This window comes from Xenopus tropicalis, chromosome 2 (genome assembly GCF_000004195.4).
Source record: "Xenopus tropicalis strain Nigerian chromosome 2, UCB_Xtro_10.0, whole genome shotgun sequence".
NCBI classification, from domain to species: domain Eukaryota; kingdom Metazoa; phylum Chordata; class Amphibia; order Anura; family Pipidae; genus Xenopus; species Xenopus tropicalis.
The window spans coordinates 70,208,778-70,225,030 of record NC_030678.2 but is presented as its reverse complement, the minus strand read 5'-3'; the positions used below and the strand labels follow the sequence as shown (position 1 = coordinate 70,225,030).

Below are 16,253 nucleotides of genomic sequence, written 5' to 3'. Positions count from 1 at the left end.
AAATACAAAAACCAGTGTAAATCAAAATCTCTATTGAAACCCACAGGGGCTAACTTGTGAGTCTATTTGACCTCAACTTTTTTGAACACCAGCATCCTATCACCCCCCCTTCAAAGGGGGTACATGTTGGATTTTATATAAATAATATGGGTATGGTTTAAAGCGAGCGTAGTTTTAAAGCAAGGAGTGGTCAAAACTGGATCCCATTATTGGCCCTCCCAACACGTAGACCTGACAAATTCTGGCGCCCAGTACCACAGAAGTTAGACAGTACTGATCTAGTGAATTTTGGAAATCTTGTTTGTGTTTATTATTTGGGCACCTCTCACCTAAATAATTCCCCCACCTGAGGTTGTTTACAGAGCCCACACTCCAGGGATAACAATAGTTTTTTTTGTTTTGTTTATTTTTTTGCAAAAAAAACCAAAAAACCCTTGCAAGTAATGTGCTTCTCCCTGGTGGGCATATTGGGACATTTGGATTCGTGTCCCAGCTTGCTCAGTATTGGAGTATGTGTATGTTATGCCCGTGCATGTGCCCCAAGATGGTGCTTGGTGCCTTTTAAAGGGGTTGGTCACCTTTGATTTTAACTTTTAGCATGATGTAGAGAATGATATTCTAAGGCATTTTGCAATTAGTCTTCATTTTTAATTGTAGTTTTTTTTAGTTATTTCATTAGTTCAGGAGATCTCCAGTTTGAAGTTTTTGCAGCTGTTTGGTTGCTAGGGTCCAAGTTAACTTAGAAACCAGGGAGTGGTTTGAATGAGAGGCTGGTATATGAACAGGAGGGGGCCTGACTAGAAAAGAAAGTTTCAAAGTAACAATAACAATAAAACTGTAGCCTCACAGAGCTTTTTATTTACTTGCTGCTGGGGTCAGTGACCCCCATTTAAGAACTGCCAAGAGTTGGATAAAGGCAGCAAATAATTCAAAAACTATAACAAATAAATAATGAAGGCCAATTGAAAAGTTACTTATAATTGGCCATTCTATAACATACTAAAAGTTAACTTGAAGGTGAACCACCCCTTTAAGGGAATGGGACATAGCTGCTTCTATAAAAGTAAACTTCAAAACTATTGTATAGATAAATATATATATACGGTCTATTAGAAAAGTACTCACTAGAGGACATAGGACTCATTACAGGTTATGTCCTTTTTTTTGCATTGTGTTTTGTAGGTAGAACAGGATAAATTGGACAAGGTTTGGCCGAGACTTCGTGTTTTGGCCCGGTCATCACCTACAGATAAACATACTCTGGTAAAAGGTAAATCGGACAAACCTGACAATTTATTTTGTTATATACTGTTTTAAAACACCATATATCATATCTGCCTTACAGGCATCATTGACAGCACAGTGGCAGAGCGAAGACAGGTGGTGGCTGTGACTGGAGATGGAACAAACGATGGACCTGCCCTGAAGAAAGCAGATGTGGGATTTGCAATGGTGAATTTAAATAATATTAACCTTGTCTAACCCTGTTGTCTAAATACATGCTGCATTTATAACCATATTTATCAGATGATTGCTCTTAAATGCAAACAGTATGTCCTCTTTCTAACAGGGCATAGCTGGCACAGATGTTGCAAAGGAGGCTTCTGATATTATCTTGACAGACGACAATTTCACCAGCATTGTAAAGGCTGTAATGTGGGGCCGCAATGTATACGACAGTATTTCGAAGTTCCTGCAGTTCCAGCTCACCGTAAATGTTGTGGCAGTAATTGTGGCATTTACAGGAGCCTGCATAACTCAGGCATGTTTTTTTTCATATATTCTTTCACATGTTTGTCTGTATATTGCACATCATATTTTGTAATATCTTCTCATTGAGACTGTCAAATGTTAACCATTTTAAAATAATGTGTTATTTACCAACAATATAGGCTTAATAGCACCTACCATTTAATTTTTTGAGACTATAGTTGATATTTTGTGAATCTATCAGTTTATTCATGCTGTGATCAGACTGACAGTTATACAAATATTGCTCCCTGAGAGTCGAGCAAAACCAGTGACGACTCCTATTTTTCTAGCTTGCGCCACTTACTCTTATTTGAAATCCTGTCAAGACACTTTGTATTTTTATACTTTGTATTTTGTGTCTTTTGTTATCAAAAATGCTCAGGACCTGGTATTTTCCACATAAGGGGTCTGTAATTTGGATCTTCATACCTAAAATATGGACAACACAAACTTGCCTCCAAGCCAGAAATTCTAAAATATGCACCTGCTTTGAGGCCACTGGGAGCAACATCCAAGGGGTTGGTGAGGAACATAATTGCTCCCGAGCCATTGGTTGGGGATCACTGTTATAAGTCATCAAGAAGTTTCATGAACATATAAAAGCATGAGGCCCAAGGCTGAGTGCTTTTATACAGTTTATGGAACTCCAAGGTGACATCTGATATTTTACAACAGGGGGTACATTATTTATTATAATACATAGGTTTCAGTGAGTTGTGACAAATTATATCATTAAGCACTGATTGTAACTGATGGCATCACTAAGCACCATTTATAAAGATATAATTTATAAGAAATTCATGGTCCTTGTATTGTAAATATATAATTTAGGCAGTAGCACGTAAAACAGTAAATGCCTAGGACCTTACTTTATCAGATTTTACTGTTTGTAGAAAAAGGTTTATGTCTATACATTGGGAAAAATATTTACACCAGCACACCCTTACCTCCTCCAGAGAATTACTACTTGGTGCACAGCCTAGAGAGTCGGCACTCTCCACACAGTCCGGTCAAAATATTTCAGCCAGCACAACAAGTAAAGTGCAAGCAGGGCTTAGCCCCTGCGTGTTTATGCAAAATGCATTTTGAATAAACACGCAGGGGCTAAGCCCTGCTTGCACTTTACTTGTTGTGCTGGCTGAAATATTTTGACCGGATTATGTCTATACATGTCATTTTGGGAGAGAAACTTATTTAAAGGGAAATAACAAGGTTACGATGGGTCTCAGTGGGATGAATGGATAAGATTGGCTTATCAGACTGTTGCATTTACAGGTCACCTGTTTGCATTAAAACATCTAGTTGCTTTGGATTTCTGCCTCCAAACATAAGATTTTATTACATTACACTAGTCCCTAAATTTTTAGCCTCAAAGTAGTTTAAATTTCCCCATTAAAGTCAACGGGTGGAGTTTGATTGGCTATTGTTTGCCCCTCCCACTTTGGGTCATCCAAAAAATGTTTCATTCGGGGTGACCCCGTGATCATGTTATTTAAGTTTGGGGAGTGTAGCTTCAAACCTGTAAGAGTGGCAGCAGTTTGAAAATCTTCCCTGTCAAAGTCAATGGAAAATTGTTCAGAGCGGCGCCACAAGAAGACAGGGGACAGGATTGCTTAGAAAAGCTTAAAGGACGTGTAAACCTCACACACAAAAATTTAATCAGTGAACAGCCTCTTTGAAATCTTTCAACTGGTTGTCCAGAGGTTAATAGTAAGGCTGCAACATCCCCTAAATCACTTAGATCTGCTTCTCCTCCTGTAACCCACTCAGCCCCCATCCTCTTTAGTAACCGCGGATATTTAGTCCAACATGTCGCCACGTAAGTAAACGTGCATGTGCGGTTCCGTTTCCTGTCCCCGCGCATGTGCTTACTGAATAGCTAGTCTTCGTCTCATTACAGGAGCGTTGCATTATGGGAATCCTCTTTACCCAGCTCTGCGTTTTTTCTTCCTGTTTGGCTTCTGATCATCTAAACAGGTGAAATATGGGGAGACTTAAGGGCACTGCAGCTTTAGATTAACTCTTTATTAGCCTTTCCTTCTCCTTTAAAATGTACTATACAGTGGAGGAAATAATTATTTGACCCCTCACTGATTTTGTAAGTTTGTCCAATGACAAAGAAATGAAAAGTCTCAGAACAGTATCATTTCAATGGTAGGTTTATTTTAACAGTGGCAGATAGCACATCAAAAGGAAAATCGAAAAAATAACTTTAAATAAAAGATAGCAACTGATTTGCATTTCATTGAGTGAAATAAGTTTTTGAACCCTCTAACAAAAAAATACTTAATACTTAGTGGAAAAACCCTTGTTTGCAAGCACAGAGGTCAAACGTTTCTTGTAATTGATGACCAAGTTTGCGCACATTTTAGGAGGAATGTTGGTCCACTCCTCTTTGCAGATCATCTCTAAATCCCTAAGGTTTCGAGGCTGTCTCTGTGCAACTCTGAGCTTGAGCTCCCTCCATAGGTTTTCTATTGGATTAAGGTCCGGAAACTGACTAGGCCACTCCATGACCTTAATGTGCTTCTTCTTGAGCCACTCCTTTGTTGCCTTTGCTGTATGTTTTGGGTCATTGTCGTGCTGGAACACCCATCCACGACCCATTTTCAGTTTCCTGGCAGAGGGAAGGAGGTTGTCGTTCAAGATTTCACGATACATGGCTCCGTCCATTTTCCCGTTAATGCGAATAAGTTGTCCTGTGCCCTTAGCAGAAAAACACCCCCAAAGCAAAATGTTTCCACCCCCATGCTTGGCGGTGGGGACGGTGTTTTGGGGGTCATAGGCAGCATTTTTCTTCCTCCAAACACAGCGAGTTGAGTTAATGCCAAAGAGCTCTATTTTGCTCTCATCAGACCACAGCACCTTCTCCCAGTCACTCACAGAATCATTCAGGTGTTCATTGGCAAACTTCAGACGGGCCTGCACATGTGCCTTCTTGAGCAGGGGGACCTTGCGAGCCCTGCAGGATTTTAATCCATTGCGGTGTAATGTGTTTCCAATGGTTTTCTTGGTGACTGTGGTCCCTGCTAATTTGAGGTCATTAACTAACTCCTCCCGTGTAGTTCTAGGATGCTTTTTCACCTTTCTCAGAATCATTGACACCCCACGAGGTGAGATCTTGCGTGGAGCCCCAGAGCGAGGTCGATTGATGGTCATTTTGTGCTCCTTCCATTTTCGAACAATCGCACTAACAGTTGTCACCTTCTCTCCCAGCTTCTTGCTAATGGTTTTGTAGCCCATTCCAGCCTTGTGCAGGTCTACAATTTTGTCTCTGACATCCTTGGACAGCTCTTTGGTCTTTCCCATGTTGGAGAGTTTGGAGTCTGCTTGATTGATTGATTCTGTGGACAGGTGTCTTTTATACAGGTGACTAGTTAAGACAGGTGTCCTTAATGAGGTTGACTAATTGAGTAGAAGTGTCTAACCACTCTGTGGGAGCCAGAACTCTTAATGGTTGGTAGGGGTTCAAAAACTTATTTCACTCAATGAAATGCAAATCAGTTGCTATCTTTTATTTAAAGTGATTTTTTCGATTTTCCTTTTGATGTGCTATCTGCCACTGTTAAAATAAACCTACCATTGAAATGATACTGTTCTGAGACTTTTCATTTCTTTGTCATTGGACAAACTTACAAAATCAGTGAGGGGTCAAATAATTATTTCCTCCACTGTAATAGCTGCATTCTAGAGAAAGTTTTCAAGGGGGCAGATCATTTATCTTTTTTGCAGTACAGAGCATCCTGACGTCAGAGACTGTACTTTTCTCTTACTATGCTTCCCCAGCATGTGGGGCAAAAGACATTACCCCGCCTTAAGGTCCCCAAACACGGGCCAATAGTAGCTGCCGATAACGGTTCCTTGGGCAAGTGTATGGGCACTCCCGACGGGCCTGCCCGACCGATATCTGGCCAGATCTCGATCGGGCAGGTTAGAAAATCTAGTAGGATCGGGGACCGCATCGGCTCGTTGATGCGGTCCCCAGACCGACTTTGCCTATGCCCATATTATAATTAAATCGTTTGGGCCCAGGGCCAAATGATCGAATTACCCTGGATTCCCCCGATATCGCCAAGCGAGCGAATCTGCCCGTGTATTGGGACCTTAAGTCTTTCAGATTGTTTGCTCACTGACACAAAGGTACTCCCCACTCCCTCACTCACTAGCAGCAGCATCTCCAACTGTACTAAAGCTAATAAGAGCCTGTTACTTCCTGATAACATAACCAAACAATCCAAGAAGCGCATGCAAAATAGGAGATAAGATGTAGACAGGTACATTCATTTTAAAGCTCCTTCTGCCAGTACTAAGCATTACGCAGTGTGTAAAAAGAGGTTGGCAGTCCCCTCCCCTGGTGCCTTTACTAACCCCTGCCCTACCATGCCTTCCTGATTTTAACAGCTCAACCTGCAGTCCAGGATTCCTATTGAGAAAGTCCCTCATTTCCTTTTGATCTCCTGCACTGAACACCCAGAATACTCAAAACACCTGCACTTAGATACAATTGTTTCCTCAAGCCTCTTCCCCTCCCATCTGACCCACTTCCTTACTTCAAACGGCACACTCACTCGCTCCTCTTTCTCCAGTCTTAATCCCTCATTACTTTACTCTTTTCCTTTCTCACTCTCTATCCCACCCTCTGTCCCTCTCCAGTTTTGCTTCAACTGCCACTCGCAACTTCCATCCATCTATCTGCAGGCTCACTCCCTCATCAGTTAGTAATGTAATTTTTGTCACATGACTCACTGAAACTTGTGTATTGTAATAAGTGCACCACACAAGGGAAAGCTGTGCTCACCACTACATTGTAACCATTAGGCTGGGGTGGAATCAGGCCTGGATTTGTGGCGAGGCCACAAAGGCCCGGGCCTAGGGCGGCACAAACTTAGGGGGCTTATGCCGCCCCACTCACGGGGGGTGGGAGGGGTTTGTGTGTTCGTGCTTGCGCGCGGGGGGGGGGGGGGGGGGTCGCAGAATGGGGGCGGCAGACTCTGTGAAATCTTTCAGTACCTGCCACATTGGTTGTTTAGAGATTAATAATAAGGCTGCAGCATCTCCTTAATCACTTAAATTTCCTTATCCTCCTAAACCCACTTGGCCCCCTCCCTCAGGAATTTGCTTTGGCTGTTGGCTTGTGGGCATGCTCAGTTGTTCTAAGCTCAGATTACTAAACACGCCCTCCAGCCTAGCAGCCAGTGGCATTGCTGGTTCCTATGGAAACTTGGCTGTAGCTGTCTGCTTCAATTTTTTTGTCTTGAGCTCAGCTTTACCATTACAGTGTTTAAACAGATTTTAATGTAACTGATTATGTATCAGAGGAAATATGGCTACTGGGTGAAAGCTGCTATTTGCTTTAGGTAAATGTGATGGTGCTGGCAAATGGAGGGGATATATGCAGTACAAATAATGCCATTTGGGTGGGGGAGACGTGCCCAACTGATATGCATTGTAGGCAAATGTAGGCTTTACATGTCCTTTAAGCTAGCAAGCAATTTCCTCCCCTTTAGGCCTCTGGTGCACGGGGAGATTAGTCGCCCGCGACAAAACTCCCGTGTCTCGGGGGACTAATCTCCCCGAAATGGCTTCCCACCGGCGAAAATGTAAATCGCCGGTGGGATGGTATATGCGCGCCGGCGATTTACATTTACATTTTCTCCGGTGGGATGGCAATCCGGGGAGATTAGTCGCCCAGCGAACAGTTTTGTCGCGGGCGACTAATCTCCCCGTGTGCCAGAGCCCTTAAGCAAAACAGGGATTGTTTGTCAGTATATTGCAATATACTTCAAGCTGGCCAACTATGTTAAAGTCATCCCCGATCTGACCAGATCTAATCACAATGGTGATCACAATGGTTCCATTGAACTTATTCAGGTAGGTGTTTGCTGAAATTACAGTGAATCTTACTGAGTTCTTATTGATTGAGTCCATTCTAGTATATTTATAGCCTTCCTCTAGGTGTGGCCTAACTACAGATCTTTAAAGATGCGAATTATGTTTTCATCACTTGCATTTATCAACTTTGAACCTCATTTGTCAGTTTGCAGCCCTGTTCTTAAATGTTTAAAATATCTCTGCATCATTATTGCATAATTAAATATCATCAGCAAAAACAGAGATGTATTTACAATGCCAAAGTCATTTATGGACAAGTTAAAATACAGACCCTTGAGGTACTCTAACAAAAGTGGTTCAACAAGGAAATATTCCATTTATCATCACTCTATCTTTCAGCTAGTTCTCGTTTCAAGTACAATAAAAATGTTAAAGGTCAGTATTTTTTTAATTGCTAACCTTCTATGTTGTACTACTTTAGCTAAACATTTTAAGAATGTATGAAAATAACATTCACTGCAACTCTTAAGCCTAGGTTTCTGCTCACCTCCTTACAGAAGACAATTGTATTTGTCCAGTAAAGCCCTGTTGTGCATAAAAATGCTGGCACAGAGTTAATTTACTTAGCAGAATGTAGTGCGCAAAGTACAAAAAAAAAAAAAAAAAGCTTTCTACATTGCCACAGAAAGGAGCATAGAAACCTGCTGCTACCCATAGTGCACCGTACAGAGCACCATATTGGTGAGGAGTGGAAGATAGGGAAGCAATGGGATGACAGAGGACTCTGGCTGCAACGGGGCCCATTAGCAGAGTAGCTGTAGCACTAGATATTATGAAACTTCCAAATAGATATGATGCATAAACAGCTTATGGGAATCTAAGTTTTAGCGGTAAGAAGTGGATAGTGTACCCAAACATAAAGTCTGTGATTAAAATTAGTAGAATAGAATAACATAATGCCATTTTTATTAATCACTAATATGTGTTACTAGGGTGAACAGTTGCAGTGTACAGGTAATCTCCCATGCATTATGGAAGGCTTCTTACAAAATAGTCGCAACCCAGGCTGAAGGGAAGAGGTTTTATATTGCTAATCTAACTACCTCAAAAGGACCAAACATAAAGTATCTTCAGTTTCCCTGCGTACACTGTTTAGCTAAAAAAAAAAATTGCCACATCTTAGCGCTGAATGAATTAAAATACATTGAAAGCTATACTACTGTTTACTCATTGCCTGGTAGGGTTTAATAGAGCTACAACTTAGTCAGTACAACTGCAACATAATGGAAGACATTTTAATACATGTGTGTTAGGAGTCAGGAGTCAGTTGTTTCCAACCAGGTTAACAAATTTTAAAATTTTCACTTTTGGATTTACTTCAGCAGCTTCCTTTCTGGTGTACTGTATGTCTTCCTGTTTGTTTGCCTCACAGTAAGTAATAGGCCGCTGTTAGATTGTAAAGGTTGGAATATATTTCATTACTTTTAGACACATGTGCCCAGAATGTTAACATTATTAACATAACCTTTTTTTACTCAGGATTCACCACTGAAAGCTGTGCAGATGCTGTGGGTCAACCTTATCATGGATACATTTGCATCTTTAGCTTTGGCGACTGAGCCTCCTACTGATTCGCTTCTTCTACGCAAACCATATGGGCGCAACAAACCCCTGATCTCACGTACAATGATGAAAAACATATTGGGACATGCTGTTTATCAGCTTACCATCATATTTACATTGCTTTTTGCAGGTCAGGAATATGCCTTGCTGTTTTTGAAAACACTCATATAAGGGTTTACCTTTACAGTTCAGATACAGTTTAGCTCATATATGTCAAACACAAGGCCTGGGGGCCAAATCCGGCCCACCTGGCTGTTTTATGTGGCCCTTGGTGAGTGTGTCTGACCATCCATCAATTTCTATTTTCCTAACATAGTAACTAAGACTAAGGGGTATATTTATCATGCTGTGTAAAAAGTGGAGTGAAGCATTACCAGTAATGTTGCCCAAGGCAACCAATCAGTAATCAGATTTCAACAGTAGCAACGCATCTATTGGCTGGTATGAGCAACATCACCGGTAATGTCTTACTCCACTTTTTACACATTGTGATAAATATACCCCTTAGTATCTTACTAAGTATATTAATAAAAAATTTGGCCCACGACTTAGCTTGTGTTTTAGATTTTGGCCCCCTTATGTGAGGGGAACTTGAGTTTGACACCCCTGGCTTATACAGTGTACAGTGTATTGTCCCCTCAGCTCATTAGATTTGTAGATGTTTCTTATAATTCTCTCACATTGACATGGAAGAAATGTTTGCCCCACTCCTCTATTCAGATTATCTTCTGTTCGTTGTTTGAATGTTTTTTTTTTTTTAGTTGCCAGTTTCAACCCCCTTCCCACAGCATTTCAGGTACCTTTGATGAAATGGTGTCTTTCAAAATCCTTGTTTTTGTCTGTCATTTGTCAAACATCAATAGTGGGAAGCGCTACCAGTAGGTCCCCTGCTGAAATTCTTGAGTTCTCAGAGATTCTTTCAGCATCTTGTATTCTGATCTTGGACTGAAGTTCTTTGGACTACCTGGCCTGTGCATTTGCAGTTTTTAAAAATCATCTTCACTTGTAGATGATCTTCCAGAAAGATAATAATTTATGTCCAATAGTTTCAAAGACCAAACTAAATGTCCAAGGCTTAAATTAAACAGTTTCTTCCAAAATCCTCTCTCCTCATTTGCACTTGATCTAGTGCACCTGATTCTAATTATAGGTATTGGAATAAGTAATAAATATAGGAATGTACTAACTTTTTAAGCATGTGAAATTTGCATTTATGTTAAAATGACACAATGAACTACAAAACTTAAATGGTCCATGATATTTGTTATATCGCCTTTATCAGTATTGTTGAAATTAAGATGACATATCTGTATACTGAAATAGTCACAATTGCCATGGGGTGTACACTTTTCTGCATGACTGTAGACATTTATTTTGTAAACAGCATTTAACATTTTTAAGTATTGATTGTTGGGTTTTCTTTCCTGTGGGCAAAAATATAAATTCTTGCCCAAATCCAATTCTATAATTGCAAAATACTGTAATTTTATGTTCGCTACACTCACATCTTTAATATAACTTTTTATCTTTCTCTCCCTTGCAGGTGAGAAGTTTTTTGACATTGACAGTGGGAGAAATGTACCCCTGCATTCTCCACCTTCTGAACATTATACAATTGTCTTCAACACCTTTGTGATGATGCAGCTTTTTAATGAGATCAATGCCCGCAAGATCCACGGTGAACGTAATGTCTTTGAGAACATCTTCCGGAACCCCATCTTTTGTGCAGTTGTGCTGGGCACTTTTGGAGCTCAGGTGAAAAAAAAAGTGCTTTTTCTGTATAATAGCTGCCCATTATACAGCACCCCCTTTTTATTTGTTGCCTATTTAGCTGCATGATTCCTCTCAACCTTTTGATTTGTCATTTTTCTGCATTTCTGATTTCTTGCCTACATTCATACACTTAAGCAAGGTGTTATAATCCAATTGTTGTATACCACATTGCAACCTTGTATCATAGGAAAAGTAATTTTCATCATAATAAACTATTTTTCAGTGGGTCAGTTATTAAAACAGATGAAAGTGATATGAAGCCACTAAAAGAATATTACAATATTTTATGGTGATTGTTTTTTTTTTTTTAAAGAAAAAAATCACCCCTTTCTTTAAATCCCTATTGGATTTTTAGACAAGTATTTATCAATGGGTAAAAGTTGGAGTTTACCATTTTATAAATATGCTTTTAAAATGCCATAAAACTAATAGAAATGGGGGGGGGGTTCTGTCATTAGCTTACTATTTTTATATAACAAAGCTTTTAAACATGTATTTGATTAGATTATGATCCCGCAACTTGAAAGACTGAAGAAAGGTCTACTCTACAAGAAAAAATATGATTACTTTGAACAAACTAAATGTAGTGGATTGCTTGTGTTTAGTCAGTTAAGGGGATATTCAGGTTTTTAAGCCATATTCTTAAACAACCATTTGTTTCATATAAATCAAATTTTTAATTTATTATCGTTGAAAATATGTATCGTTTTTAGTTAGACGCCTAGTTATTTAGCGAATCAAAGTGAAACAGTCCTACAGGTGCGGATGCTCTCTACGAAGTTCGGAATATTGCAGCACAATTAGACGACAGTGCGCAAGAGCTTCCTTTTTATGGTCATTTGCATATCAGTGACCTGATTTGCAGTTGTTAGCAGCTACTTGGATAAAGGACATGCATATAAACATGAAGAAAGAGGGTTATGTGCAACATTGCCGCAACATTGGGCTACAGATTTACAGCATTCTGAATAACCAACAGGAGGCAGAGGAGTGCTGACACAGCCAGGGTGTCAACAATCCCATGCAGAGTTGGTTTGAAGAAATACTATGGGACTACGTATGTTTTTAATGACAGAACTTTGCAAATATGTTTTACATAAAGAAACTGATTGTTTAACATTGTGTCTTGTAAAGGTGACATCCCCTTTAAGTTTTTTATTTACACACAATACTTACTACTCTGCAAACAAATGTTTTGTTCCCTAACTCTTTATATCTTTTCCTTTAGATAATAATTGTGGAGTTTGGAGGAAAGCCATTCAGTTGCTCTGGCCTTACTTTGTCACAGTGGTTCTGGTGTATCTTCATTGGGGTTGGAGAGCTGTTGTGGGGACAGGTTGGTGTGTCTCTAATGTGTTTTTGTAGCATGCCATTCCATGCCAGGTACCACTACATCATATAGCGGCATTCTTGACGTGTGGCATTTTTGACATGTGCTTCCTAGTGTGGGGAGGGCCCATTCCTGTTTAAACAGTATAAAAGCATTATGTGAAAAGTAAGGTCTATACAGAAGTGGTTTGCTGAAATGGAGTGGAGGATCTTAACTGGCCTGCACAGACCCTTAACCCAAGAGGACACAGGTGGGATGAAATAGAATGGAATGGAAATTAAAGCTCAGCCTGGTAACTGAACATTGCAGCTCAGCCACTTACATTTAAATCTCCACCAAGAGCAATGGTTAAAGTTTCTTTTGACAGCAAAGAGAGGACCAATTTCTTATTAATACCCTTTGTTTTGTATTGGATGTTGGACTGTTGGGTGTCCACATACATTTGACGATATAGTATACCCTCATATCATTCATAACTTTTAATACAGCTTTTTATTTGCGCCTTCTTTTTTTTTTCTCTGCTTACTATATATAATTTCCTTAATACTACAGATGATTTGCACAATACCCACCAGCCGACTCAAGTTCCTAAAAGAGGCTGGCCATGGGCCACTGAAGGAGGACATTCAGCAGGAGGAACTTACAGAGGATGTAGATGAGATTGACCATGCAGAAATGGAGCTTAGGAGAGGCCAGATTTTGTGGTTCAGAGGCCTAAACCGAATACAGACTCAGGTATATACATTTTATGACCTATGCCTTTGTGAAGTCCATGGTATAAAAAGATAGACATAACATGGAAAATAGGAGATCTCACAAACATTGATGGAGGAATTTCTACATAAACCAAATATTGTGAAAACCCTACTACACCTTGTATATTAGTAGCCACCCCTAAATTATTAAATGTTGCAGAACAAAGTTGTTACAACTCCAATATATTCACAAAACCCACAGACAGGGAAGAACCACATGATACAAAATATTTAGAATATGCTATCTTTATATATTACCTTTTATTATTGTATTTTATTGTGGGAAGTACATTTTACCCCTATCTGACGATTTAGTGCTAAAATGCTTGCCTTTGCTCGGGCGCCTTTGAAGGCTTGATCTTTGAGACAACCGATATTCAAATCCTTTGCCAATATTGATAACCTCGTCTTCTGCCATACACACACCAAATATTGTAAGAAACAAAATATTGGTGCATGTATGGCTACCTTTAGAAAATGAAATAAAAGATCTGAATGGTTGCTATGGGCAACATCACTGGTGACTCCAATGTTAGTACACACTCAATTGTCAATTGCTTCCACCAGCAAACTTGATATCCAAGATATCTACATTAATGTTCGTATATATTTATCTGAGCCATCAGTCTTATATAGCCTGTCCGCAAACAAGCAAGCTTCATCCCAAGAAAGAAGATATGTTATTAATTGAGCCTTCACTTATTGCCCTATTTTCATTGTTTGGGCAACATAAATCTGAATGTAAATCTGTTTAAAAAAAATTCAACATATCCATGTTAACAATCTATTTCAGTATCATTAAAAAAAGTAGCTTTTGGCAGAGAGCCCATAAAGTTAACAAGCCACACTTGATCTTAGATACAGTTGTAAATAATAAGCTTAACAAGTCTCTTGGGGAAACTGAGACTTGCAGCTCAAAGGGCAATTTCACCTTTTTTAGCAAAACTGTAATATCACAAAACAAGACCACAAAACCCCCAGAAATGAGTTCAAACTTTAAAAAACCTGCCAAATTTTGTAAAATGCGAGTGGTATTTAGGCTGTGTGGGTGCAAAAATTAGCGTTGTCAAAACATTTTTGCCACGCTGCAAGCAGCATTTCCTTTTGTCCTTCTTTGCATTTTTTAAATGTTGGGAGGTATGAGTATTATGTCCTTTAAAAAAGAAAAGATCAAATTAAGATATTTCAGCAAATACTTGTGGTGTAGTATTTATACTTACACAAATCCCTAAAAGTACTTTTGCCACTTGAAAACAAAATAAATTGTCCTGGATCTTTTCTACAGATGCAGAAACATCCACACTTATCTGGTCAGACCAAACATTGCTTTTTTTGTGGTGTTTCTCAAAATGTGGTGTTTCTCAGTCTTTTTCTCATACCCTTTTTGTTTTATGTGAAATTTTTGCAATCAGTGTTTCTGTTTCCTGGGACTTCAGTCAGTGTGTGTGGAACACACTAATTACATCTGCACCTGTAAGTCACTGGTTTAAAAATGTGTTTTGGCTTTTTTTAACTCCTTACATTGTAAATGAATATGTACACATTGCCTTCAGATGCCTTATTTTAAAGGAAAATGGTTGCTTCTTAAAGCATTTTTTCCTGAATAGATATGTTGTAGATCTATTTCAGCTGACTAAATGAGGGAGTGTGTCATTTAATGGGAAATGCTTTATTCTAAAAGCTATTAGGGTTTAAAGTAGTATTTTTGTCAATATGCAGCTGCTTACTGTACTATGTCTTACCAGTTTAACCAGGAAGATCTTTTTTACAGGCTTTGGGAAAATAGCTACACAAGATTTGATTTTTTGATAAGAACTTGGTGCTGGGAAATGGAATTACTTTTGAATTAGCATCTGCAGAAAAAAACATACCTCATATTATCTGGAAGAGCTATTTGCTTTTTCTTTAAATAGGAGCAATTTAATGTCATTTTAATGTTTTTAGGGTGTAATAGTTTGCCATAAACATCTCAGATTAATGGAGTTGGCTGTAGACTTTTGTTTAAGCCCTCCAACGGGATGGATCAGCTTTTTATTAACCTTCAGTCATTTCACTGTTCAATAAAATTGGGTTAAACTTTCATCTTGAAAACTCTGTTGTTAAAATGAATAACATGTTTTCCTTCTGTGATCTGCTTTTCTAATAACATTTGTTTCTATTCCAAAGTGCTGTTTTTCTTTCCCTTGAACGTACCTGTTACAACCATTATTTATTTCTCTACTACTATTTTTTTCTTTTCTTCCTTTTGTCTCCCTCATCTTATGATGTCCCATTTGTTATTTTGGTCATTATATCATATTACCAGCTTTGTTCCTTACACTACTGTTATTCTTTCCTGGAGTTATAATTTTCTGTTTTTATAAAACTGATATAATGTCTTTTTACTGCGCTGATCTATTCATTCATTTGCCTTTATTATTCTTTTTCCATTTCTTTTTTTTCCAAGTCCTTCTTTTTCACTCTCCTCCTCCTCTGACTTTTGTGTGTCTCCCTCTGATTCCTTACAGATGGACGTAGTTTATACATTCCAGACGGGAGGTACCTCTTTACAAGGGGCTCTGAGGCGCCAGCCTTCCACCATTAGCCAGCACCTTGATGCTAAACATGCCTCTAGCCCAACACACGTAGCTCTGTCCTCTACTACCTCTCCCCCAGCCACTTCTGCTGCTGCTGCTTCTGTGGGCAGTGAGTTCAACACTATTACAATGCATGCTGTACATTTCGGCTGCTGGTCACTGCTCTTTGTCTCTAATGCTTTTACTTTTTAAATAATCCATTCATCTAACAAGGTAACAGATGTGGCCCACATTAGGTAATAGTGTGGGTTCTTTCCTTTTGTTTTTTTCTTATTATTTTGAATTCCTTTTTCTCACAGGTGACAGACCTCTCTCACAAATACAGAGAAGAAAAACCTGATTTGGGTGGGAGGGTGCTTAAAAGTTTATAGGAGAATAGAGGCTGATTGTAGTGCTTGACATCATGTGCCTTTTCATACACATTCGATGTCTTGATGTAGTTTGCAGGGTGCTAAGCTTGTTAAAAAAGTGCTATTTTAAAGAGTTTTTTTTTAAATTCAGACTTTAACAATGATCCTCAACCAGTGGTTCACGAGCAACATGTTTTTTTGCTCCCAGTGGCCCCAAACAGGGCCGTCATCAGAAATCACGAGGCCCCTCAAAACGAAATTT

General features: G+C 39.1%; 1 protein-coding gene across 7 annotated transcripts in view; it reads left to right on the top strand.

The window, feature by feature from the left end:
- LOC100488346 (plasma membrane calcium-transporting ATPase 4) overlaps positions 1–16,253 on the top strand; it is a 145,188-nt gene that overhangs the window by 114,054 nt on the left and 14,881 nt on the right. For 4 of the 7 annotated variants that reach the window (XM_012970637.3, XM_018091531.2, XM_004910677.4 and 1 more), the window contains 7 exons: positions 1,183–1,270; positions 1,346–1,452; positions 1,571–1,762; positions 9,124–9,337; positions 10,751–10,962; positions 12,209–12,316; positions 12,863–13,045. In XM_012970637.3, the coding sequence (XP_012826091.1) occupies positions 1,183–1,270; positions 1,346–1,452; positions 1,571–1,762; positions 9,124–9,337; positions 10,751–10,962; positions 12,209–12,316; positions 12,863–13,045 (1,104 nt within the window). Of the gene's footprint in view, positions 1–1,182; positions 1,271–1,345; positions 1,453–1,570; positions 1,763–9,123; positions 9,338–10,750; positions 10,963–12,208; positions 12,317–12,862; positions 13,046–15,572; positions 15,751–16,253 lie in introns of all 7 variants that reach the window. The other 3 variants (XM_018091532.2, XM_002932973.5, XM_031896858.1) reach the window with 2 other exon arrangements.